Source organism: Rhincodon typus, chromosome 9 (genome assembly GCF_021869965.1).
Source record: "Rhincodon typus isolate 14 chromosome 9, sRhiTyp1.1, whole genome shotgun sequence".
NCBI lineage: Eukaryota > Metazoa > Chordata > Chondrichthyes > Orectolobiformes > Rhincodontidae > Rhincodon > Rhincodon typus.
The window spans coordinates 5,639,995-5,665,392 of NC_063340.1; the positions used below are offsets into that span (position 1 = coordinate 5,639,995).

At 39.3% G+C, this 25,398-nt stretch overlaps 1 protein-coding gene across 5 annotated transcripts in view; it reads left to right on the forward strand.

The window, feature by feature from the left end:
- The window catches only part of tasp1 (taspase, threonine aspartase, 1), a 98,582-nt gene that overhangs the window by 55,627 nt on the left and 17,557 nt on the right, over positions 1-25,398 (forward strand). For 2 of the 5 annotated variants that reach the window (XM_048600573.1, XM_020533047.2), the window contains exons 8-11: positions 254-373; positions 1,880-1,958; positions 4,433-4,543; positions 24,111-24,221. In XM_048600573.1, coding sequence (XP_048456530.1) covers positions 254-373; positions 1,880-1,958; positions 4,433-4,543; positions 24,111-24,221 — 421 coding nt within the window. Of the gene's footprint in view, positions 1-253; positions 374-1,879; positions 1,959-4,432; positions 4,544-24,110; positions 24,846-25,398 lie in introns of those variants that run through there. The other 3 variants (XR_007262798.1, XM_020533046.2, XR_007262799.1) reach the window with 3 other exon arrangements.

Sequence of the window (25,398 nt, forward strand, 5' to 3'; positions counted from 1 at the left end):
GACCTTCACTTAACAGTGCTAAAATAATTTATATGGTGATTTACCACATTTACTTTTTGTTGTATGACTTCCACACTGGCCTATAGCACTACATTGGCAAAGTTCAGAAGTAACTCCTGCAAATCTTTAGGATGCTTAAGGATGTTTCTGAAAGACTTAAATGTATGAAGTTCTTTTTTTGGAATTTATGATATGTCGTGTCTTCTCCAGATTCTGGATGTCTACTTATTCGGGTCTTTGTTTCTGTTTTTAGACTAATGACACAGCTTCACTAGATACTGTTGGGGCAGTAGTTGTGGATCATGAAGGAAATGTTGCTGCTGCTGTTTCCAGTGGTGGGTTGGCAATGAAGCATCCTGGGAGAGTTGGTCAAGTAAATATATTTTTCTGAATAAGATATTTATGTTAAAGTGCTAAATATCTTGTTCCCCTGGTTTCAGTCAGGAAATAAAACCTAACAAAGCATTTTCACTATTAGTATTCAGTAGCAAAACAAGTGGGGATCATGGATATAAATCATATTGTTGAAATATTTTGTGTTGAAAAGCTTAGTTTTGAAATTGTTATTTTAGGATATTAATCCTTACCTGGGTACTTATTAACTCATGTTTGTTTATTTAATCAGCTAGTGCAGAAGAAATATTACCAAATAATGATGAGATTTCAGTATGATGTTTTTGATTTGAGATGGTGGTGTTTGGCAATGTCACTAGACTAGTAATCTAGAACCTCAGGCTAATGTTTTGAGGACATGAGTTTGAATTCCACCATGCAGACAAGTTGTCTCTAATCCACTCTTGAAAGCCTTATTTCAATCTAATCAAATTTTTGCACTTTTAAGCAACAATGGTTATGTATGTCTAACCTTCAGTTAATGCCTTTTCTGAAAACCAATAAGCGCACACTTGAGGTGCCAGTTTTCTGCCCAGGGCTTATGCCAAACAGGCCAACATGATTTTAGCTGCTGCCAGGTAGTGACAGGGACTGCAAGTCACCTCTTAGCTATGTAAATATTAAAAATGATTAACATCGTTGCCTTGTTAATGATCATGGATACCTTTTAAAATGATGACAGATACATAACTGACTTTAGTCAATAGCTGCTGATAGAATTTCTAAACATTCAAAACCTTTTCATGCTATGAAACTGCTTGTGTAATTGTGCAAGTCAAGTTATATTGAGAAGCTATAAAGCAGAGCAAGGTACTATCTATAATGTTGCAACTAAAGATACCCATTTAAACTGCTTCTCTGATGCTGCTTGGCCTGCTGTGTTCATCCAGCTCTACACCTTGTTATCTCAGATTCTCCAGCATCGGCAGTTCCTACTATCTCTAGAAAAATGAGTTGTGGGCTCTTGCTGATTTGAGCAATTTGAGTTGACTAGACAAAGAGTGGGTATTCACAGAATCTCTGGTCTGGTTTTTTCCGGTATGTCATTGCCCACATAGCAATGCCGTGAATGAAGCATGATGCTAAGAATACTGGGTTTGGTTCATGGGAGGCTTGTCTTCCTCACGAAAACTGTTTTCTTGCTATATTGGGTGAAAAAATTCCAGACCATAAGTGTTGCATGTGTAAAATGAATTGCAAGAGCCTGCTCCATTTGAAAGGAATAAAAAGCCTGTAGGCAATATACTATAGAGCAAAAGTAATAAAATATAAGAATACAGTGGAACATGAGATCATTGTATGAGTAGTTTCTCATTGCTAAAGCTTTATTCTGCATTCTGAAAATAAGAATTTACAAGGTAGTTTTGAATACACTGTAATATAATAAAGAAAATGATTATTTTTCACGGTTTCTTTTTCTGTTGAAATTCAATGAGAAGTTGTCATCTCTCTCTCTTCCCTCTCTCTCACTTGAATTTGCTTACAGGCAGCTGTGTATGGCTGTGGGTGCTGGGCAGAGAATACAAGTGGTCCTAATGTGTATTCTACAGCTGTGAGTACATCAGGTATTTGCTACATATGGGGACATTTCCCTTTTTAACTGTATTTATTCATGTATGCACCTCAAAGAAAGTTAAGAAAGTGAAAGAACACAAGTGTTTTTTTTAAACTGTTTTTACCCATTATCTACATCAGTGCTGATCGTGAAAATACTCCCAAAGTTGGGAGTTAAACTTGTGCAGGAGTTGTTGGAAAAGGTAACTAAAGAAGCGGTGCAAGCTAGGTTTTAAACAGAATTTCCAAAGTGGAGAGAGTAGGAGCATGTTATTCTGTAATTATAAGTTCGCTGAAAGCTTTACAAATAATGGAATAAGTAGGAAAAGGCATACCTTAGAAATTTGAAAATCAAACAGTGACTTTGAGGATTAGCACAGAAGAAGTTCCAAATGAATTTTAAAATGAGAGCAAAACCTTTGCGAATCATCATTAGGAGATTGACAACATTAAGAATGATAATTGCATTGGGTTTGGTAAATTTCAGGGATTCGGCAGCAGATAACCTTAGACGGAGTCGTAGATGGGTGATGTTGTCGAGGTGGAAATAAGCGGTTTGCGTGATTGCATTGGGTAACCAATCTAAAGCTCACCTTGGGGTCAAAATGTCACTTAAATGTTTGAACAGGTGCCAACATGAAAGACATGGGAAGAAGAATTTTAGCATGGGTGAGCAGTTGAATTGGGCACAGTTAAAGGCTTCAATGAAAAAAGAAGTTCCAAGTTGATTGAGAGTCTGACTCCAGACTGCCAGTTTCTGGGTTTTACTGAAGTGAATAAATGGGTGGACAGCCAATCTGGTCCCAGAAGCAAGTTGGCATTTTAAATGTGATGACGAGGGTGAAAGCCTTTGATTTAATGTGATTTGTTGATTTAACTGTGACTGGTCCGTTTTCCTGGACCTTGGGAAAATATACAAGCCTTAGGGAGTAAGCAAGTGTTGTCACAGCACCTGGTGGGCTATGAGTAGCAGAAGAATTTCCTTCCGGCCTCTCAAGCTCCAGCGTCATTAGACATTTAAACTAAAAATCTACATGTGGGGAAAACCCGATTTCCATATTCCTTTTGACGCTGAATAAGCTTCCACCACCCTTTCAGGCAATGCATTCCAAGGAAGAATTTGCTACTTTTTATAAGTTAAGAAAAAATCTCATCTTGCCTTTGTTACAGAAATAGTAGGAACTGCAGATGCTGGAGAATCTGAGATAACAAGGTGTAGAGCTGGATGAACACAGCAGGCCGAGGAGCAGGAAAGCTGATGTTTCGGGTCTAGACCGTTCTTCAGAAATGGGGGAGGGGAAGGGGATTCTGAAATAAATATGGAGAAAGGGGGATGCGGATTGAAGATGGATAAAGGAGAAGATAGGTGGAGAGGAGACAGACAGGTCAAGGAGGCGGGGTTGGAGCCAGTAAAGGTGAGTGTAGGTGGGGAGTTAGGGCAGGGATAGGTCGGTCCAGGGAGGACTGACAGGTCAAGGAGGCGGGATGCGGTCCTTCCACCTCAAGCCCCGCCCCCATCTCCTACCTACTAGCCTCATCCCGCTTCCTTGACCTGTCTCATCTTGCCTTTGGTTCTTTTGCCGATTGCTGTGATACGAAGTATAAGAGCACATAGTTAGATCACATGCTCTTCCACCGTACTGCTATTAATGCATATTTCAACATTCTCGAATGACTTTAGAAATCTAGCATATGCTGTTTTACTCCTTTTATTTTTAAGATGGTACTTAGTGTACAAACACAGGTATTTGCTATATTATGTGTTGAACAGAGTGGTTTCCATTTAAAAATATCTTGCGTCAAATTGCTGTAAAAGATAACCAAGGCACTTGCCTTTTTTAAAAAAGACAAATGTCGTAACTTTAAAGTCTTCATCATATGGCAGACAGAATAGAACTGAGTTTTATTCTTTACTCTATAACAGGAGGTTCTTTCACGTTTCAAAATTGAAAACGTGTGTAGTCTTAATGCAAGATATGTATGTGTTCGTTTACATGCACCTGTTTCCAATTTACTAACATGAAAAACATACCCATTGAAAGATCTATGTACGAAAAAACAGTTTTCGTGTGACACACAATGAATGTTTAAGCTTGCGTTCGGTGGTTTTTTCCAAATTTTTCACCCCAAAATCTTCTCATTGTTTTCAGACCAATGAATATGTGCTGTCATGCTTAAGCAGTGTATTTATCTTCTGTTGTGGTTCTGGTACAAGATTGATTTTTAGATTTTTGAAGACTAATTCTGTTGTGGTCTGAATAGAGTTCTGACAGAAGGCTAAACCAGTAAACACTAGAGTGGCATTCTTGTAAAGAAAAAAATCCTTTGGTTCACATAAACTTCTCTCCCCCAGAAGAACTGTTTGCTTTGCATCTCTTTGCTTCATATTAGATAGTATTGAAGAGCTAATGTCATTGCTTATCTGTTTCTCCTCCACTTGTGACCTTTTCTCAAAATTGCAATTTTAAACATTTCCACCTCCTAGGTTGTGGAGAGCACCTTGTGCGAACTATGTTGGCTCGGGAATGTTCAGTGGCCCTACAAGCAGAAGATGCCCACCAGGCATTGCTGGAAACTATGCAAAAAAAGTTTATTCGTAAGTTTCCACTCTTTTTTTTTTTCCCTTCCAACTCAATAGAGATCTCTCTTTCCCTCCCCCCAACTTCCATTTTCCAGTATTGCTCTATTCCTGCCTTCTGTCCACCTCCCCAAACCAATCACCCACTATTGCAAAGTGTATTCTGATTGTAGTCTTTCTTGTGTTTTTATGTAGATGCCTCATTAAAGTTTCACTTTTATATGCTATACACCTGGCTGTAAAACACCGCTTTCAGTTAATTTTTGTTTTTGTGATCTTAAGGCAGTGCTTTTAAAGAATTGGGAACCCTTATCTCAAGTCCTTCTGTTCTGCATCTCCTGGCCTTCCGTTATTTGAACTGTAATATGAAACATACCGCATCATGTTTACTGACCTGGAATTCGATCTGCCATATTTTTACCTGATTCAGTATCCTACCAATATTCCCTTAGAATGTTCTTTTAAATTCTATTCATTTTAAATTTCGTGCACCAATGATTTAGATTTCAGAGTAAAGGGATTGATTTACACTGCAAACAGGAGCTTCAGTGCCGTTGAAATAAAAGTAGAAAATGATGGAAAGACTCGGCAGGTTAGACAGCACCTGTGGAGAGAAACCATTAATGTTTCTCTTCATCAGCCTTGCAGTTCTCATGTAATTGATCATCTTTAAGGAAGATTTGACAAAGCTTCTCTGTAAGCCTTTGAAAGAAGTATCGCTTAGCTAATCTGCAAAATAACATTTTCTTTTTTCATAGAGTGGACCAAAACCTATTGTCAATTCTATTTTGAGAGAAGAACTAAACAAAGCAGTTGATTTATTGAAGTTAATAGTTTGACTTGGCTGAATAAGAGAGTGATGGAAAAGCATAGCAAAGGGCAAATTGGCCTTGCATTTCACAGTAAAACCTGCCTGGAAAGTCGGAGCTAACTCTGCTCTAGGGAAAATGTGCAACAATTTCTGTAAGCTATTGATTGAAAGCATTATGCATGCTTTTGTTAAGTATTTCTGTCTTGGGTTGAAGCACTCAGGATGGTGCACATTTCAGTGCTATATCTGTCCATGATGGCCTTAAGGTTTACGTGGCCCCTTTAAACTGTTTTGCACAAATGTGTTGGCACACACTGGATAAAATAATAGAGAACTTGTGATTATGTACTCATAGATACTGATTGCTACTTATTGCAAAAAAAAATGTTTTGTTTGCCGGTTCCCTTCTAGAGTTCCTTCTTATTTCTGACCTGGCATGGTTCATAGCTACTGTTATTCATATTTCAGTTGTCTTGTGGTTACTTGGATTTGACTGTTCACGTCTCCAAGCCAAGAAATAAAATTGAAGGAATATTCAACAGAGTAAGGGACAACCACCTGGAACAGAAATAATTTATAACAGTAACTTCAAAGGGATGAGAAATTAATTCTTTGGAACAGTAATTGGAAAACTATGAAGCTATTGGCCCATTTAATAAATACAGGAAGCTGGAAATTGAGAACAAAATAGTAACAGAATCTTTCACCGTGAATATTTCCCAGCTCAGATCGATCTGTTTTCAAGAATGGCAAAAAGATTGGATGCATACAAATAATGTACTGATGACAAAGATTAGTTGGTTTTAAATTGAACGTTAGTGAAGAGGTTTTAATTTTAAATTTGGCAGAAATTTCTTTAGATTGGTAAAGAGCTAACTATCTCTGACTTTAATAAGGGTTTTTTAATCACTCGTGGGATGTGAGCATTGCTGGCTGGAGTAGCATTTATTGCCTGTTGCTAGTTGTTCTTGGGAAGGTGTCATTGATTTTCAAGCAAGTTTCATAGACCAATTAAGTTTAACTATGATAGCAAAGAAAATACTTGAAATGATTTTGAGGGATTTAATAGTAAATTTCTGGTAATGTTTAACTACGTAAATTCTACAGGGAAGATCATACTTGGGAACATTAGAGTTGGGAGTAAGTCATTCAACCCACAAGCCATTCAGTTAGATCATGGCTGATTACCTACCTCACCACATTTCTTGCACTATCCCCATATCCATGTCTTGAACGTGCTTCTTTATTTAGCTTCCAAAACCTTTGGGGTAAAGAATTCCAAAGATTCATCACCCTTTGAATGACGAAATTCCTTTTCATCTCAGTCTTAAGTGGGTACTCCTTATTCTGACACTAAGCCCCCTGGTTTAAGATTCACTGCTGAAATGTCCTATCTTCATACATCCTCTAAGAGATTCCAATGAGATCACCTCTCATTCTCCAAAACTCCAGAGATTATAGGTTGAGTCTCCTCAATTTCTTCTCTTAAGAAAATCCCGCCATGCTAGGTATTAACCCAGTAAACCTCTGTTGCACTTCCTTCAAGGTAAATACGTCCTTCTTTAGGTAAGGAGGCCAAAACTGTATGCAGTGTTCTAGGTGCATTCTTACAAAGGATGTATGCAATTGCAGCAAGACATTTTTAATCTTTTACTTAAATCCCCTTGCACAGAAGGTCATTGTGTCATTTACCTTCCTAAGTGTTTGCTGCACCTGCATGCTTGTGTGTCTCATGAACAAAGGTACCAATGTTCATTTAGACATTGTCACTTCTCAACATCTCTATGTTTAAAAAATACTCTATCCGTCTGCTTTTTGGAAAAAAAAGACAACTTCACACTTCTTTTGCATTATATTCCATTGGCTATGTTCTTGTCTACTTGCGTAGCCTGTCCAAGTCTCTTTGAAGCTTTCTTGCAGCCTCTGAGCATTCCCACCTGGCTTTGCGTCATCAGCAAATTTGGAAGTCTTAGTTTGTCTCCACGTCCAAATCACATTTAGATTGTCAACAGCTGTGGCTCAGGTACTGGCCCTTGTGGCACCCTGCCAGGAATTGCCTATTTATTCCTCCTGTTTTCTGTCTGTTAATTAGCTCTTAATCCTTGCCAGGATTGTGAAAACAACGGGGTTGTTGTGGTGGATGATCTTAACTTCCCCTGTATTGACTAGGAATTGTGTAGTGCAAGAGGCTTGGATGGGGGAGATTTTATTCTGTGTGTCCAGGATGGTTTTTTGAAATAATATGTGAATAGCACGACTAGGAAAGAGGCCATACTAGAGCCTATATTAGGGAATGAGCCAGCAGGTATTCAGAGTTTAGTGGGGAAGCATTTTGGGAACAGTGACTACAATTCTGTAAATTTTGAGTTACTTTGAATTAAGGTGAGTAGTTGTCAGTTGAAAGCACTAAGTTGGGGAAGGTAAACTACCACAATATTAGACAGGGACTGTGGAATATAGACAGTGGGGGTTGGTGGGGGGTGGGGGCACATCTGACATATGGGAATCTTTTAAAGGCCATTTGATTAGAGTTAAAGGCCAGCATGTTCCTGTGAAAATAAAGGATAAGGATGGTAAGATTCAGAAACTTCAGTTGATAAGAGAAATTGAGACCTTAGTCAAAAAGAGAAGGGAGGTGTATATAATGTTTAGGAAACCAAAGACAGATAGATCTGTCAAAGAATACAAAGATAGCAGGAAAGAACTCAAGGAATTGGAAGACCTAAAGGGGCCATGAAATGTCTCTGGCAAACAGGATTAAGGAAAATCACCAGATGTTTTACACATATTAGGAGAATGAAGCTAGCAAGGGAAAGGGTAGATCCACTCGAGGAAAAAGGAGGGCATTTATGCGTGGAGCTGGAGGAAAAGGATGAGATTCTTAACAAATGCTTTGTGTTGGTATTCATGAAGGAGAAGGACATGGTATTTGGTGAGTCTCTGGAATGGTATATTGATATTCTAAGATGTGTCAATATAAAAAAGAAGGTGGTGTTTGTTTTTTTTTAAACGAAGCATGAATATAGATGAATCCCCGGAATCTATGGGGTCTATCCCAGAATGCTGGGTGAGGCAAATGAGGAAATTGCTAGGGCCTTATATGATATATTTGTTCCTCTTTAGTCACAGGAGAGGTCCCAGAGGACTGGAGAATAGCCAATGTTGTTCCTTTGTTTAAGAAGGGCAACAGGGATATTACAGGTCGGTGAGCCTTACGTCACTGGTAGGGAAATTATTGGAGAAGATTCAGAGCCATAGGATTTAGTCACACTTACTCATAGGCTTCACTCAAAATTTGGACTTATTAACAATTGGCAGCATGACTGTGTTGGGAAGGGTCATGTCTCAAATTTGATTGAGGTTTTTGAGGAAGTGACAAAGATGATTGATGAGGGCAGGGTGGTAGGTGTTGTCTACATGATCTTTAGTAAAGCCTTTGACAAGGTACCTCACGGTAGGCTGATACAAAAGGTGAAGTCACATGGGCTCTGCAGTGAGCTGGTAAGATGCACACAGAACCAGCTTGGTCGTAGACAGAGAGTATTTTGCTGACTGGAGATCTGTGACCAGTGGTGTTCCACGGGATCAATGGTTTGAAATATACATAAAGGTGAATGTAGGCAGTCTGATTAGTAAGTTTGCAGATGACACAAAGACTGGGGAGCTGCAAATAGTGAGGACAATTGCCAGAGGAAGCAGCAGGATATGCATAGGCTGGAGATTTGGGTGGAGAAATAGTAGGTGGAGTTTAATCCAGACAATGTGAGATGATATATTTTGGAAGGTCAACTGCAGGAGGCAAGTATACAGTAAATTGCCGAACCCTTGCTTGCATCAACGTACACAGGGATCTAGGTGTACAGGACCACAGTTCTCTGAAAACAGCAACACAAGTGGATAAGGTGGTCAAGAAGGCATATAGCATGCTTTCCTTCATCGGTTGGGGCAAAGAGTATAAAAATTGACAAGTGATGTTGCAGCTGTATAGAACTTTAGTTGGGCCACGCTTGGAATATAGTATACAGTTCTGGTCTCCACACAGCCAGAAGGATGTAGAGGCTTTGGAGAAGGTATAGAAGCAGTTTACCAAGATGTTGCCTGGTTTTGAGGGAATTAGCTATGCTTCAAAAATCTCCACCTAGTTAGTCGAACACAATTTCCCCTTTAGAAAGTCATGGTGATACTTCCTAAACAATCCACCTCTTTTCGTGAGACCTCCAATTGTATCTCAATCAATTGTTTTGAGAAGCTTCCTCACTACCGAAGTTAAACTGACTGATCTATCATTACTGGACTTATTGTCTCAATCTTTTTTGAACAAAAGCAAACCGTCTGCAAGTCTCCAGTTCTCTGGTACCTCCCTGAGTCTTGGGAAGACTAAAAGATTATGGCCAATGCCCTTTCAATTTTCACATTTCTTCCTTCAGTATCCTTGGATGCATTCTCCATAGTCCTATGCCTTGTCGACTTTAAATATCGAAAACTGGTAGAAAAGTTGATCATCAGTTTTGTGTCCTTTATTTTGACAGCGCTTCTTCCTCTGTCTCCATGGCCTGGGTAGCATCTACCCCCTTGGTAAAGACAGATGCAAAATATTCATTTAAGTACTCAGCCATGCCTCTTGCCTCCATGTGTAAACCCCCTTTTTTTGGGTCCCTAATTGGCCCTAACCCTTTCACCGTTTTGCCATTGATGTGCATATGGAAAACTTGAAGATTCCCATTTGTTTTGTCACCAGCCTTTACTTGTAATCCCTCTTTGCTTCTCTAATAATCATTTTCACCTCCCCTCTGAAAATTCAGTATTCCTCTTGGTTCTCAATTGTGTTTGCCATGTGACATTGATCATAACACTTTTTTAAAAAACTTATTCTATCTCCATTTTCATCCAGGAAGCTCTGGATTTGTTTGCTGTCCCTTTCCCTTTCAAGGAATTATACCTTTAACTGTACCCATTCCATCTCCTATTTGAGAGCAGCCCATCTTTCAGTACAGCTTTTTCCATCAACCTTTTGTTCCAGTCCGCCTGGCCCAGCTTCATTTTTGCCCCATTGAAGTTGGCTCTTACCCAATTCACTACTCTTGCTCTGGATTGCTCATTGTCCTTTTCTATCATCATCCTAAACCTTATAATTAAATGATCATTGTATTCTGAATGGTCCTGCAATAACATTTATCTACTTGGCCCACTTCATTTGCAAGAACCAGCTCCAATAGTGTACCTTTTCTATTTGGACTGGAATCATTCTGCTGTAGCTTTTTTTTTAATACAATCTAAGATGATTTGTCCTCCCTGCCCTTAATGCTACCACTATCCCGATCTACATTTGTGCAGTGGAAGTTCCCCAATTATAGCCACTCTTTAATGTTGACATCTCTCTAATTTCCTGTAGACTTTTCCTTTACATCTTTCCCACTGGTTGGTGGTCTGTAGACTATACCAGATTTTTTAATTGCACTCTTTTTTTTTTGTTCCTTTGCTTTAGCCAGATTGATTCTGTCATTGTACTTCCTTGGATTTCCGTGCTGTCCTTGATCAATACTGTCACCACTGCCTTTTTCCTTTCCTATCTTTTCTGAACACCCAGTATCCAAGAATGTTTACCATCCACTCCTGCCCTTTCTTGAGCCAAGTCTGTTATCACAACAACAACATATTTCTACATGGCAATCTGTGCCTGTAACTTCCCTGTCTTATTTCATGCGTCCACATACACTTACAGTAACCCTGATGTAGACTTCATTACTTTCTACCTAACTCTGACTTCATCTATTCGCTTTCTATTCTCTATGCTAGTGCTAGCTATCTCTCCAAGTATTTTGGTGTTTCTCCCTAATATTCTCTCTTGTTTTCCACATCCCTGTTGAGTTAGTTTGAAGTCCTCCCAACACTGCTAACAAACCACTCCACAAGGAACCCAGTCACAATTCTGTTGTGGTGTAACGTGCTCAGCTTATACACATGCCATCTTCCTCAGAGCCAGCCCCAGGGTCCCAGGAATCTGAAACTCTTCCTCCTGCATCAACTTTTCAGTTATGAATTCATCTGCCTTTTTGTATGGATTTGCACGTCCCAGCAGTAATCTGGAGATTACTACTATTTGAGGTCCTGCTCACTAATGTTCCAAATAGCTTCTTAAATTCTGATTGCATGACCATCTCCCTTTCTACCCAAGTCATTGCTACTAATGTGGATCATGACTTCTGGTGAGTTACCCTCTCCCAGAAGAATATCCTGCAGTTGTACTGTGATATCCTTTACTGTGGCACCAGAGAGGTAACCTACCATCCTGGATCCACATTTACCACCACAGAATGCCTGTCTGTTCCTCCAACTGATTGATCCCCTATCATTATTGCTTCTCCATTCTTCCACCTTCTGTATAGCCGAGCTGTTTACAGTATTAAAAACATAGCTGTCTCTGCATTCATTTGAGGAACCAGTGCTCTGATCAGCTTACAAAATGGAAAGCCAAGTTATGAGCTAGACCCCAGGGATTCCTGCATGACCTGCCTATTTCTTAGACTGCTATCCATATAACTGTAAGCCTCATGGATGTGTCACAGTTATTCCAGCCATCTCTCCAGTTCTGCAACCTGGAGCTCAAATTTCTTGGCAGTTTTGTACTTTATCTTGAGTTAACATGAAAGCTTAGTAGCAGATGAGGAATCTATAATTTGTCCTTCATATTGACAAGGGAGGAACAACAGCAAGAATTCTTGCTCACGATTAACATCCAACCAAATAATTAAGTGGCAATTAAGGGTCTCAATCCATACTTTCTTGTCCTTCATATATTCATGGGAACAGAGCATCGTCCATCCCTAATTGCCCAGAGGGCAGTTAAAAGTCAACCACATTGCTGTGGATCTGGAGTCACATGTAGCCCAGACCAAATTTCCTTCCTTAAAGGATATTAGTGAACTAGATGGGTTTTTCCAACAATTGACCATGGATTCATAATCATTAATAGACTCTTAATTCCAGAGGTTTATTGAATTCAAATTCCACCATATGCCATGACAGGATTCAAACCCAGGGTCTCTGGATTACAGTCCAGCGATAATACCATTTGACCATCGCCTCCCCATTGCCTTGTAATGATGAACAACATCAAGTGGGCCAGAATACAAAGACTGTTTTCTTAACATCTTTTGAAATGGCAGGTAGGGAGTGGTGAATGAAGTTTATCAATTAGGGATAGTCCCACCCAAGATGTTGCAGTCCCCAGCCTTTGTTCTTCCACCACTTGCAGTCCAAATCCCTGCCTCCCCCCTGCCTAGGTGATCTGATGCCTTACCATCCTAAATCCTTGGACTCAACCACCTTCCCAGGACCTCATTGCAGTGCCCAATACTTATTACTGGGACCATGAGAGTTGTTGATCAATCAGATTGGCTGAGAACCCTTAAGGGTGGGTCTTCCTCTCCACTGACTGTTTAGCCTGCCTCCACCCATTTAATCACTGCAGGGACAGGCTTTTAAAAAGTCAGCCCATTCAGCACCAACTTCCTTTTTGTAGGCACCGTCAGCCCCATCACCTGTTCCTGTTGCCTTTTCCTATTTCCTCCATGGTGTTGTATCAAATTACTATGTTTTCTCAAGATCCTACATTTTTAAAATTAAGCTTAGATAACACTTACTATTGTCCGTTTGTTTTTGTTTCCATTTTGGTTGACCATTAGCTATGGATCTTTTTTTTCCACATTACATGGTTTTAATTAAATTTTGTGCAGTGGTATCCAGAGCATCCAAATCATTTACCCAACTGTCCAACCAGAATCGGAGGTTTGTTAATTAATATTAAAAATTGCTTGTGGGGGAATAAAGTAAAATTGTAACTTATTGGCATGTTTGAGTTACTTTAGCTTAAAGAAAATTTATTTATAATTGGCATCCTTCAAGATAAAACCTTTTTAGGTGCTGAAAAATTGCTTAGAACTCTAGCTCTCTCAATGTAGTCTACCTGTTCTGTCCTGACTGATTTTACTGTGGGATACAGTACTGAGCAGTAAAGTTTAAATTATGTTTACAGGAATATGTTTTGATATAATGGCAAAGCATCAGTACTTATTGCAGCTGCCTATTTTGAAATACCAAACCCAATAAAATTTGCCTCTCAGAAATAGTTCAAATGTCCTACATTTTATAACTGCCTTTCTGTGCACAGACTTTGTTTCATGGTCAAGATCTGAAGGCTTATATGCCAGCAAAATATTTCATAAAATGCGGATGCATTTTTAGTTGTTGCTGTTCATAAGTGCTGTTGAGATCAAAGCTGCACAGTCACTTCTTTACTGTCTTCCAGCAAAGGGATGCCATCCAACAAATGAACAGGCTGTTAGCAAACCCGAAAGAATAGCTTGGCAGGACAATGGATGTAGCCAGCAGGCAAGAAAGCAGCTTGGTTGCATTTGCCCTGCGAGCAACTGATTGTAGCTCTCGCCTTCGGCAGCCAGCATCCTGTTTACAATTTAGATCTGAATCCTTGCGGGAGCTGTGGGCCTCTGGCCAAATTGGGAATGCCTGGCATAGACATTCTGAGCTCTTTAAGCAGCAGGTGACAGACAAACTGATGGCAGATGTTTATCACTTGTATAGTTTAAAAGCAGCATGCAACAGCGTGCTTGCTAAATTCGGGTGAGGGAGGGTGTGGGGAGTAAATATTTTTCTTCGGTAAATTTAAGCTTTTGTTGTTGGGGAAAATATTTTGGAAATTGGGTAAAAAACAAAACATACTTTCCGAATCCTGTTTTGTTGCGTACTTCGTTATATATGGGCTTTGTTTTCAAAGCACTCTTCTTTAAATATTTCCTAAATTTACTAAATATTGTAAATAAATTTACTAAATTTATTAAATATGATGTGAACCTCCTAAAAGTAAACTGCTGCTGTAGAGGCACACTAACCGTTTATATTGCGTAAGCATGATGTTTAAGAGAATTTGATGCTTTTATTTTTTGAAACAATAAATTAAATAATTTGATCTTGAATGTAGTTAGAATAAAGGTAACTAAAGTAGATAATTGGATACTTCTTATTTAAGGTGCAATTTTCCTTAGGTGAATTCCTAAACTTGCCGTTTACGTTTCTACCTTAGCCTTTTACCATGCCTTTTTCATACCTTCTCTGCCAAATGGCCAGCAATTACCATCCGAAACCTAGAAACTTTTTGCAACATATACCATTTGTCTTGTATTGAATGTAAGAACATTTCGGGATCAAAATCAAAGAGCACAAGTTTGGAACAAAATGATAACTGATTTGTAGAATGCACATTTTTAGAGATCAGTTTTATTTTTACTGGTGGTCTGGAATGATCAAAAATTAATCACAGATTTGTGTCTGCTATGTTGTTCTATTTAGTTTGTGCGCTTGACTGTGGACAGCTGTGTTTTACAGCTAAGATGGATGAATGCCATTGTGAATTTGCTTGGGGCTAGTTATCAATGCTGTGTAAAATCAGACTTGTGTTTAGGCAACTCAGAATCCTGAAGCAAAATTAAGGACATTATGAATACTTGAAGGGAGAGTGGCGCACATGTGGGTAGGGAAAGAGTAGATTTTTTTGAAACCATTCTAAGTGCATTGGAAAAACTGGAGTGTTGCATGGTTTTCAGTGATTCAGGGTAGGGGAGACGGAAGAGTTATCATGTTGTGGGTATAGATGCTAAGTTTACTGTATCACAAGATGCAAAAATGAGGGGCATTGTTTAATTCAGTACCTAGAGCATTTGGAGGCTGCTTCAGTCCCTCGTCCATAGTTGTCTTGTGCTCAGGCGTCCCTGGAATACACACTGTCCACAGGTGTACTTTAGGCCTTCTGTGACTATTGAGCACTATAGGCTGGATACATAATCACTCCCCAAGACAGAGTCGAATTTAATTTAATTTGAGTTTTTTTAAAATTAATTTCATTGCAGTGTCCCTCTTAAAGGGCTGGCTCCTGTTTGTTTAGTTTAATTTAGTTTAATTGGTTTCATTAAAATAGTATAAATAGAGACTACTGAGATACCCTGGGGTAGGTTGGAAATGAACAAATTTAATGATGCATTCTGTAAATTAAACCTATTATCAAGAAAAGGGTTGGCGTTGATTTTCATACTTCATCGGGCTCGAGAACAAATTTAAAAGCAAGAATGAAGACTTCTGTTGTGACTGAAGCAAAACTCATTTCTGCAGAACAAAATCTCTTCCCCCTAGTAGATGGCAGGAAAAGTATGACAACGCTTTACAGGTTAACCAAACTGGTATCCACCACTGTTCCCTCTTCCACTGGCTTAGACAAAGAAAAACACATCCAGTGTGAAATTAAGGTTTTTCCCTCGTCAGCAGCTCCTTGTCCCATTGGTACAACTTTTCAAGCTTTACCTTTGTGTACATTTCTGCAAATGTTGTAGGCTTTGTTGTGTCTGTAATTGGGACAGTCTTGAACGATGAGCTTAAAGGCAAATTTGGTGTGAATTATGAAGATATGCTAAGCAATCAGTAAAGACAAGCAAACAACTTCTTTCTTTGTTCAGCTACAGTTTTATAAGAAGGTTGCATTGCTGCTTGTCATTGTATGCAATTTGTCAAGTATGCAAACTGTTGAGCTTAATGTATAGCCTTCTCCACTTTGTTTCTGGAGGTGGCAACTTCCCTTAACTTTAATGCATATGGGTGCTTCCAGATGATGTTAGTTACATCAGTCATCTGTTTATTGTATTCAGGCACACATGGTTGTTCTGTTCAGACATTCATTAGTTTCCTTCAGTTTCACGTGAATCCTGAAAAGTCACCATCAACTTTGTCTGAACAGTAGGATTCCTGGAAGTGCAGGATACTATTGATATCACCTGTATAACTATAAAGTTTCCATCTTAATGCTTAGTTAGTCAGGAACAGGTAGGGATTTAATTGCCAAAATTTAGAGACCATGAAGGGCTAACCATTTTACATGCCCCTGGAGAGTAGCTTTGATACGTTCCTTCCAGGCTAACTACACTGTTCATCCACCAGAATGTGACAGATTTGCTGCCATTTTCAGAATACGAGGAAGGCTGAAAGTCAGTTCGATGAGACTTTGGGCACTATCTGAATCATTGTACAACAGACCATCTGAACTCCTGGGTCTTATTTCTGGGCTCTGGGCAGATAGAGGAGAGCTCTGCACTATTATCCAGCATGCAATTCCTGAGTTGTAACAGTTTTCTGGATGCTGCATAATTTGGCCATTACAAACAGATTGGACCTCTGTTACTGAAAAGCCTGAAGGAGGTCTGAGTTCTCAAGGCCAACAAAACCATGTGGGTGGCTGACCATCCAGTCCTCCCATTTTATAGAAAATATTAGGAAAAACCATGCCTTAATTTGTAACATGATTACTAAAAGGTAAGAAAAGGGAGGCAACAACGTGCAAATTGTAACTTGAAGTGTCCTAGATTCTGCTTTTAAAAGGACAGCATTTAAGAGTTTATCAATATCCAATTCTCCAGTTATTGATACAACAGCTGCTCTTGGTGTATTAGTTTTGCAACAGTAAATTTGAATTATGGAGAGCCGACATGAGCATTTTTCCACTCACTCGAAGGATGTCGGAAAGTAATTAAGTGGAAAATAATTATCTTTGCATGTGTACTTTTCCTGGAGGTTTGTCTTCCTGGGTGTTAGCCAAGTAAGGCAGTGGCAAGTGAATTTGTGTACATTACCATGTCCTTAACTTGCATCCTTTAATTTGTTTCCTGTCACCCCTCATGGTTTCTGAGTTCATTTTGTCCATGAAACCTACTTCTGCTAAGTCACTGACCACAATTCTTTCCTACCTGCCTGTCATCTTAACTCCACAGTTGCTCAACAGTTCTGGTGCCTTATCCTTCAAGTCTGCAATTAACACCCCTGCCTAAAAATTCGACCCTTGATCACTCCAGTCCTGCAAGCCAATGGCCTTCTCCAGCCTCCAGTTCCTGTCCATAGTTCTTTTGAGTATGCTTTCGCTTTAATTTGAGCTTTACACTCAAATCTATGCCTATCTCATCTAAATTTCTGTTGTTGTCTGCCTTTAATCTGATTTCTGTCCCCCTACAATGCCTCAAAGGCTATTACCAAAGTTTAAAATGAAGTCCATTCTTACTGTGACAAAAGTAAACTTTTTTTCTTTCTTAACTTGTCTGCAACCTTTGATATATAGACCAGTTGGTTTAAAAAGGCATTTAGCATGCTTGTCTTCATCACTCCATCCTTTGAGTATAGGAGTTGGGAAGTCATTTGAGGTTGTACAGGACAAAGGTGAGGCCCCTTCTGGAGTACTGTGTCCAGTTCTGGTCACCCTCTTGTAGGAAGGATATTATCAAGCTGGAGAGGGTTCAGCAGAGATTTACCAAGATGTTGCTGGATATGGAAGGTTTGAGTTATAAAGAAAGGCAAGATAAGGATGGGACTTTTTTCACTGGGGTGTAGGAGGTTGAGAGGTGACTTTATAGAAGTTTTATAAAATCATGATAGAGTTAATAGTATGGGCGATTTCAAGACTGGGGGGACATTTTTAAGCTGAGAGGAGGGAGATTTTCAAAAAAAGACATGGGGGGCAAATTTTTTACACAGATGGTTGTTTGCATGTAGAATGAACTTTCTGAGGAAATGGTGGATGTGGGCACAGTTACAATGTTTAAAAGACACTTAAATAAGTAAATGAATAGGAAAGGTTTGGAGGGTTATGGACCAGGAGCAGACAGGGGGGACTAGTTTAATTTGGGATTATGTTTAGCGTGGTCTGGTTGGACCAAAGTGTCTGTTTCTGTGCTGTATGATTCTATGACCATGCCATTCTCCTCAAATACCATTCCACTGTCATCCTGTTAGATGGGACTGCTTTCCTCTGATTGCATTCTTATCCATCTGGACATAGCCAGAAAATAATTTGAAATGGCTTCTTGCTGCTTCCTATTCCTGTGCTGTTGCCTTTAGTGTCTCCAAGGTTCATTGACCCTTCTTATTTCTCATCTGCATGCTGCCCCTTGACAACCACATCTGAAAACATTTAAGTTCCACATGTATGCTGAAAACACTTGATGTATCTCATCATTGCATCTTTTAACTTCACATTTCTAAATTGGCATATTTTTCCTAGCTACTATTGGTTCTGAGGAAGGCTTACTGGACCCGAAACGTTAACTGATTTCTCTCCACAAATGCTTCCAGACCTGCTGAGCTTTTCCAGCAATTTCTGTTTTCGTTTCTGATTTCCAGTATCCGCAGTTCTTTTGGTTTTTGTTTTGTCATATTGCTTGCTCAACATCTGACATAAGATGAGTCGATATTTCTTTCAGTTAACATTTGGAAAGACTAAAGCCATTGTTTGGTTCTCTTGCTTAATACTTCATTTCTAACTGTTAACTCCATTCCTCTCCCCAGCAACTGGTTGAGAATGATGCATACTTTTCACAACTGTGAAATCATATTTGACCCCAAGTTGATCTTGCAGCTATGTGTCTATGCCACCAGGTCATCTAATTTTACCTCCCACCTCCTACTTGGTTTTACCCTGCCTCATCTCATCTCCTGTAAACCTCGTTCTTGTTTTTACAAACACTAGACTATTCTCATGCACACCTGCCAGCCTTCCACATTTTTTTTTTACCCTTTTTAAACATGGCTCCCAAAATAGTTCACTTAACTCAGCAGTCCATACTCACACCATGTTCCACTCACCAATCATCTTCCTCTTACCAATATTGGTTCCCAGTTAAGTAAGGCCTAAATGTAAAACTCTCATTCTTGTTTTCACATCTCTGTATGGCCTTGCCCTTCCCTAAATCTTTAATCTTCTACAGCTGTTGAGATATCTGGGCTTTGCCTGCTTTCACTTCTTGAAATACGCAGATAATTAATGATTCCATGATTGGTGACCATGCCTTCAGCTGTTAACACTCTAAGCTCTTGAATTCTGTTTCTCAGAACAGTCCTTCAAGTAGGGCAAAGCAGGATAACCACCCACACCCCCATTTTGGAGGTGGGGGGCCTATTATGGGACCTTTAGGAACCAGAAGTCAGAATGGAGTGACTTTTGAATTGATGAGTGGCATCTGTGACCTTTTGTAATGTAAGACGTGTGTCGATATAGATACATGCATTGGTACCATTTTATGCCAGAGTTTGGATTTTGAACGAGTGACATAGTCATAGAGTCATATGGCATAGAAGCGGGTCCTTTGGCCCACCATGTCTATGCCGGCCAGAAAACACCAAACTATACTAATTCAATTTTCCTGCACTTGGTTTATTGCCTACTATGCGTTTTAAGTGCTCGGCCAGATGCTCCTTAATTGTTAGATGAGTACCTGTCTCCACCACTTTCTCAGGCAGCACATTCTATATTTCTGCCACCCTCTAGGTTTCAGTCAGTATGTATGAGGGCATTTAGTGATTAACTTGTTGGTATTTTGAGATATTAGTTTAAACCATTACAAAAGAGAGCCCCTGTGTTGATGATGGGAATTTATTTGCATTGACAGTTCTGCAACTGGACAGAGTGTTGGAGAGCATTAACTTGCTTTAAATTTAGAAAATCAGGATTTTTTTGTTTTTCTTAGGGGAAAAAGGGTTATTTAAAGTTGAGAAAGACTAATCTCAGTTGTATGAATGCTTAAGGAAGAGTTACCAAACTCTCAAGACTAGGAATTGAAAGAAACAGTTAAATTAAACCTATAGGTGTAATAATGAAGTGAACCCTGTCTCTGGTGTTTGAAGATTGTAAAGTGATGGTGTTGGAATAGATGGGATTGTATTTTTACTGCATTTTTGAATTTTTTCAAATTGTTGTATGTCAATAACTTAGTTTATTCTATTTTATCTTCTGTGCAGTAATTTTTTTCTTATTTTTGAAACCAAACCTACAGCATTGGATGCTTTATGTTGCCTTGAAAGACCACCTCATTAAATAAAAACCAAGGATATGATCTACCAAGCCTAATTTGAGGCTGGGATCTGAGTTGTCCACTAATAACATCTGCTAGGTTCATAATTGTTTGTTTCATTTCCTGTTGCATTTGAAGATGGTGAGGCATCATTAACGTAAAGGAGATTGAAGATCTTCATTCGCAGGATGACAGGAAAAGCTAGAGAGCATGGGTGAGGGAGAGGTGTGGTTTGGGATGGCAGAGCAACTTTCCCTGGGCCACTGTACCACCCTTAGGCAGCTTTGCACTCTTAACTTCTCTACTAGGGTGCCGACCCTTGAGGACTGACATTGATCTTCAATTCCTGAAGACCCAATCTCCAGGACAGTACTGTGTGCAGCTCCAGACAAAAACCTTCAGGACCATTTTATTTTTCATTTTCTCTTTACTGGATCTAAAAATATTGAAGGTGGTTGAAAAAGGCTGTGTTCGGCCGATAATAAAGCATCATCGAATCGGACAATGAGTCACTTTGCTTTCCAAATTGCATAGGACATTAATGTGTCACAAGGTTGGATGTATTGGCAGAAATATGGGAGGCAAGGCATGTGATGAGACTTTCCAGGAATGTATTTGATCACAATTGGCAACCCTATTTTCTGTGTCTTCCAAGGTACTCCTCAAAACCTCCAATCCTACAACATGTTTTTCTATTTTTTCGTGCAGCTGTGTCAAATTTTTGCAAATTTACATCAGCAATTGCTAATATTTGGGATTTTTTGAGGAAGTTATCTAAAAGATTGATGAGGGCAGAGCAGTAAACGACGTTTACTTGGACTTTAGTAAAGCCTTTGGGGTTCCACTTGGTAGACTAATTAGTAAAGTTAGGTCACATGGGATTCAGGGTGAGCTTGCCAATTGGATACATAATTGGTTTAACAACAGGAGACAGAATGGTGCTGGAGGCTTTTTGGACTGGAGATCTGTCACCAGCAGTGTTCCATAGGGATCAGTTTTGGGTCCTCTCTTGTCATTTATATCAATGATTTGGATGAGAATATAGAGCGCATGGTTAGTAAGTTTGTGGACGACACCAAAATTGGTAGCATAATAGACAGTGAATGAGGTTTTCTAAGATTATGAAGGGATCTTGATCAAATGGGTCAATGGACTGAAAAAATGGCAGATGGAATTCAATCTGGATAAATGCGAGGTATTGCATTTTGGTACAACGAACAAGGGTAGACCTTATACAATTAATGGTAGGGCCTTGGGTACTGTTGTAGAACAGAGGGACCTAGGCATTCAGGTACATAATTCTTTGACGTTTGCATCACATAGAGACAGAGTGCTTAAAAAGGCATATGGCACGCTTGCTGTCATTGCTCACTCCTTTTGAGTATAGGAGTTGGGACGTCATATTGAGATTGTACAGGACATTGGTGAGGCCTGTTCTGGAATACTGTGTCCAATTTTGGTCACAGTTATATGGAGGATATTATTAAGCTGGAGAGGGTTCAGAAGAGATTTACCAGGACGTTGCTGGATATGGAGCGTTTCAGTTATAAAGAAAGGCTGGATAGGCTGGTTCTAATTTACTGGAGTTCAGGAGGTTGAGAGGTGACCTTATAGAAGTTATAAAAAAAAACTGAGGGGTTTAGATGGAGAAAATGTGTCTTTTCATTAGGATGGGGGTTTTTAAGACTGGGAACACATTTTTAAGATGACAGGAGAGATATTTTAAAAAAAGACATGAGGGGCAAATTTTTTACACAGAGGATGGTTTGCGTGTGAAATGAACTTCCAGAGAAAGTGGTGGATGTGGGCACAATTACAATGTTTGAAAGACATTTGGATGGGTACATGAATAGGAAAGGTTTGGAGGGATACGGGCCAGGAGCAGGCAGGTGGGACTAGTTTAATTTGGGATTATGTTCAGCACGGACTAGTTGGACTCTATGGCTATCATTTGGATTTCTGTGTGAATTTGTTTTGTCTACTTCATCTGCTGTAAAATCATATTTCAGAATGCAATTTACTTTTAATCTATACTTTAACTTGGATTTAATTTTTAGCTTTTATTTTTAACAAATACATTGAAGGAATAAAATATTTCCAGAGCTCCAAACAAAGAATAAGGAGTGAGATTGATTGGATAGTTCTAGCAAAGGGCTTGCATAGCCTGATGGCTTAAATGGCCTCCTGTAGTGTTTTATGATTATATGACACTTATTTCCAGCCATCTTTTTAATCAGCAGAATAGCTTCTTGATTTCTCTTTGAGCTCCAATGCGATTTTCTCATTGGAGAGGACTCTAGGTTTTCAAAGGGTGATCCACTTGAACACAGGACACACCATGGCCACAAAGTTTCCCACCCAACTTCCTGGATGAGAAACCCTGAAATTGTTGCACATTGTGGGTGGTGGAGTAAACTTTACCTAGTACTTGGATTTGAACCTATAACCACTGTGGTACGAATTGAGTATCTTCAGTAAGTTACCATGTAATTTTAAAGCTATTTAAGAAATTCTGTGATCAGCAGCCCAACCATGGCTTCAGATGTCTATAAAGTGGCTGTGGTAATGTAACTTGATAAGAAAATGAGAAAGTTGAATAAAAGAAAATCAAATATGAATGAAATAAAAGTAGGAAAGATATAGTTTCATCAGTGGCGGAGTACCCCTTTCATCAAGTTGTATATGATTTTAGTTTTAAACTCAGTGACTGTGATATTTTTGGAGGTGGACAACATTTAATTGGCCAGTATTGATGAGGTAAAGGGAACTGGCTAGGAAAACTAACTATTCTGATGATTCAGTTCTTCTAGTAATGCAAAGTTGAAACAACAAGTGTACTGAAACACCCTAGGTTAATAACTGTTATTAATTCAGCTCATTCCCAATGTCAATCTCTGTAATCCCTTTTCAGCCAATTACTTGTGATCACCCATTCTATTTAAAGCATAAATGTTTTTACACATCAACTTACTTAATAAAAGCAAAGAATGATCATTAACCATTTTTTCTTTTCAAAATACTATCTCAAAAAGTAGCAGTTTTGATTTTCATATGTTGATATATGATGTTTTTAATTTTTCTTTTTGGAATTAGATAAATACCCAGCATTGTTCAGCAGTGTTGGTGAATTTGTTATAGCACTTAAGTGTACTATTCAGACTTTTATTGCTGTTGAAAAGTGAGATGTTGAATATTTGTACTGTGCTGTACTAAAGGAACAGGAGTATGCCATTCAGCTGCTAGAGCCTACTGTATCATTCTTTAGGTCATGGCAGATCATTGACTTCAATGCCACTTGCCTGCACTACCTCTCTATCCCATGACATCATTGTCCTCCAGAAATCCATTGGTTTTTGTCTTGTATCCTGCTAGTCCTTTTTTGATGAAGTAATAGTTTTGTTAAAAAAGTCCATTGAAAGTTGCTAAGTAATTGCACATAAGTCTTGCCCATCACTCTTACCATCTACCTCATCAATGCAACCCTGGAAGGCAGTGTGTGGAAGCAACCCTGGAACACTGTTCCTTTGATTTTTTCTTTTTTGTTGCTCAAGTTATGCAGCGGCACTATAGATACAGCTAAGATTGCATACTTTAACATTGTTCTTTCCCTGGATCTTTATTTCAATGGGAAACTGTATCCAACTATACACCAAAAAGGTAATGCTTAAGCTAACATGCTGTAGTTTAATTCCGCTTTCCTTCAAGCCTAACCTGGGCTGTGTACAGCATATTAGCCTTCATTGTGCAAAATAGCTGAGTGTAAACTATCTTGAATGTTAAGCAATTAATGTTGTTTTGAAATTGGAAGATGAATGAAATTTCAAGTTTGAATCATCTGCAGGTTTCTGTTAATTAAGGTGTTTTCTTGGTTCATTTGTAGGTTCACCATTCCTCGCCCATGAAGACTCTGTCTTAGGAGGAGTAATTGTTCTTCGCTGCTGCAAATGCTCATTAGAATCTGAATCATCAATAAACACTCAACCTCTCCTAGGTAAGCAAAACAACTGGAATCTCACCACCTTAGTCTCTACTGCAATGGCAGGACCATTTTTCTTTACGAACCAGACACTATGCACGTACGTCTGTTCTTTATCAGAGCAAACCAAATGGCATCCCTTCTCTGGGCTCCCTGACAACTTAGAGGTCAGAATGATGCAACAATCTGTCAAATGAAGTGTCGATTTTTGTAATTACACGGATCAGAGAAGATCACAGCACGTGGGTTTTTCAGGCTGCAGAAACCATGGGAATGGAGAAAAGACCTGTGAGGACAGCATCTCACTGTTGTATGGATCAGAGTGGTCAAAGAAATCAGCAATGAGCATGTGACTTATCCAACCTGGAGTCAGTACATCAAGAGGATTCTTGACTTTGGAAGGACGTGGCAAATTGGAGGTATAGCACCTTACATGACCACGCTGCCTTGTTTAGTGCTCTCCTAAGGACAACACATGTTGCAATGTCACTCATTCTTCTGCATGCAGGTACCTCTTATCCACGGACTCCATGTACGTTTCTTGTTGCCCACAGAAAGGCAGCCAATGTCATCAAAGACCCTTTCCATCCTGGTTATACTCTCTTCCAACCTCTTGCATCAGGCAATAGATTAAACACATGTACCAACAGGTTCAAGAGCAGCTTCTTCCCTGCTGTTTTTAGACTGCTGAATGGACCTCTCTAATTTCAAACCTAATGTTGATCTTGCTTTTGTGTGCAGCTGTAACCTTGTATGCTTCACTCTGTCTAAACACCCTATGACCTGTATGTCCTTGTATGTTATGATCTGCCTTTAGTGCGAAAAAAAACCTGTCACTGAACTTAGGTAAATTTGACAACAATAAATCAAATGAAAAGAAATCAAACCTCACATCCCCAGGTATTACTCTCAGGTGCTCCCTAAGGCCTCACAGTCATTCTCCAAAAATGATGACCTCTGCATTCTAGCCATTGTGAAGGTATTCTGTCCTTGCAGGAAAACAGCACGCCTAACTTAATAAGAGGCAGAGACTTGAGGGTGGGGATGGGGTATTCTCTCCAGTGACCGGTCATGCTAGCCATTGTCATTTAATGTCCACATCCTCCATATGGAAGGAGGTCTTGTTCCTGGAAGCTGTGGATGGCAGAAGTCACCTGCCTAAGGGAATGAACATCCTGTAACCCTGGGGCTG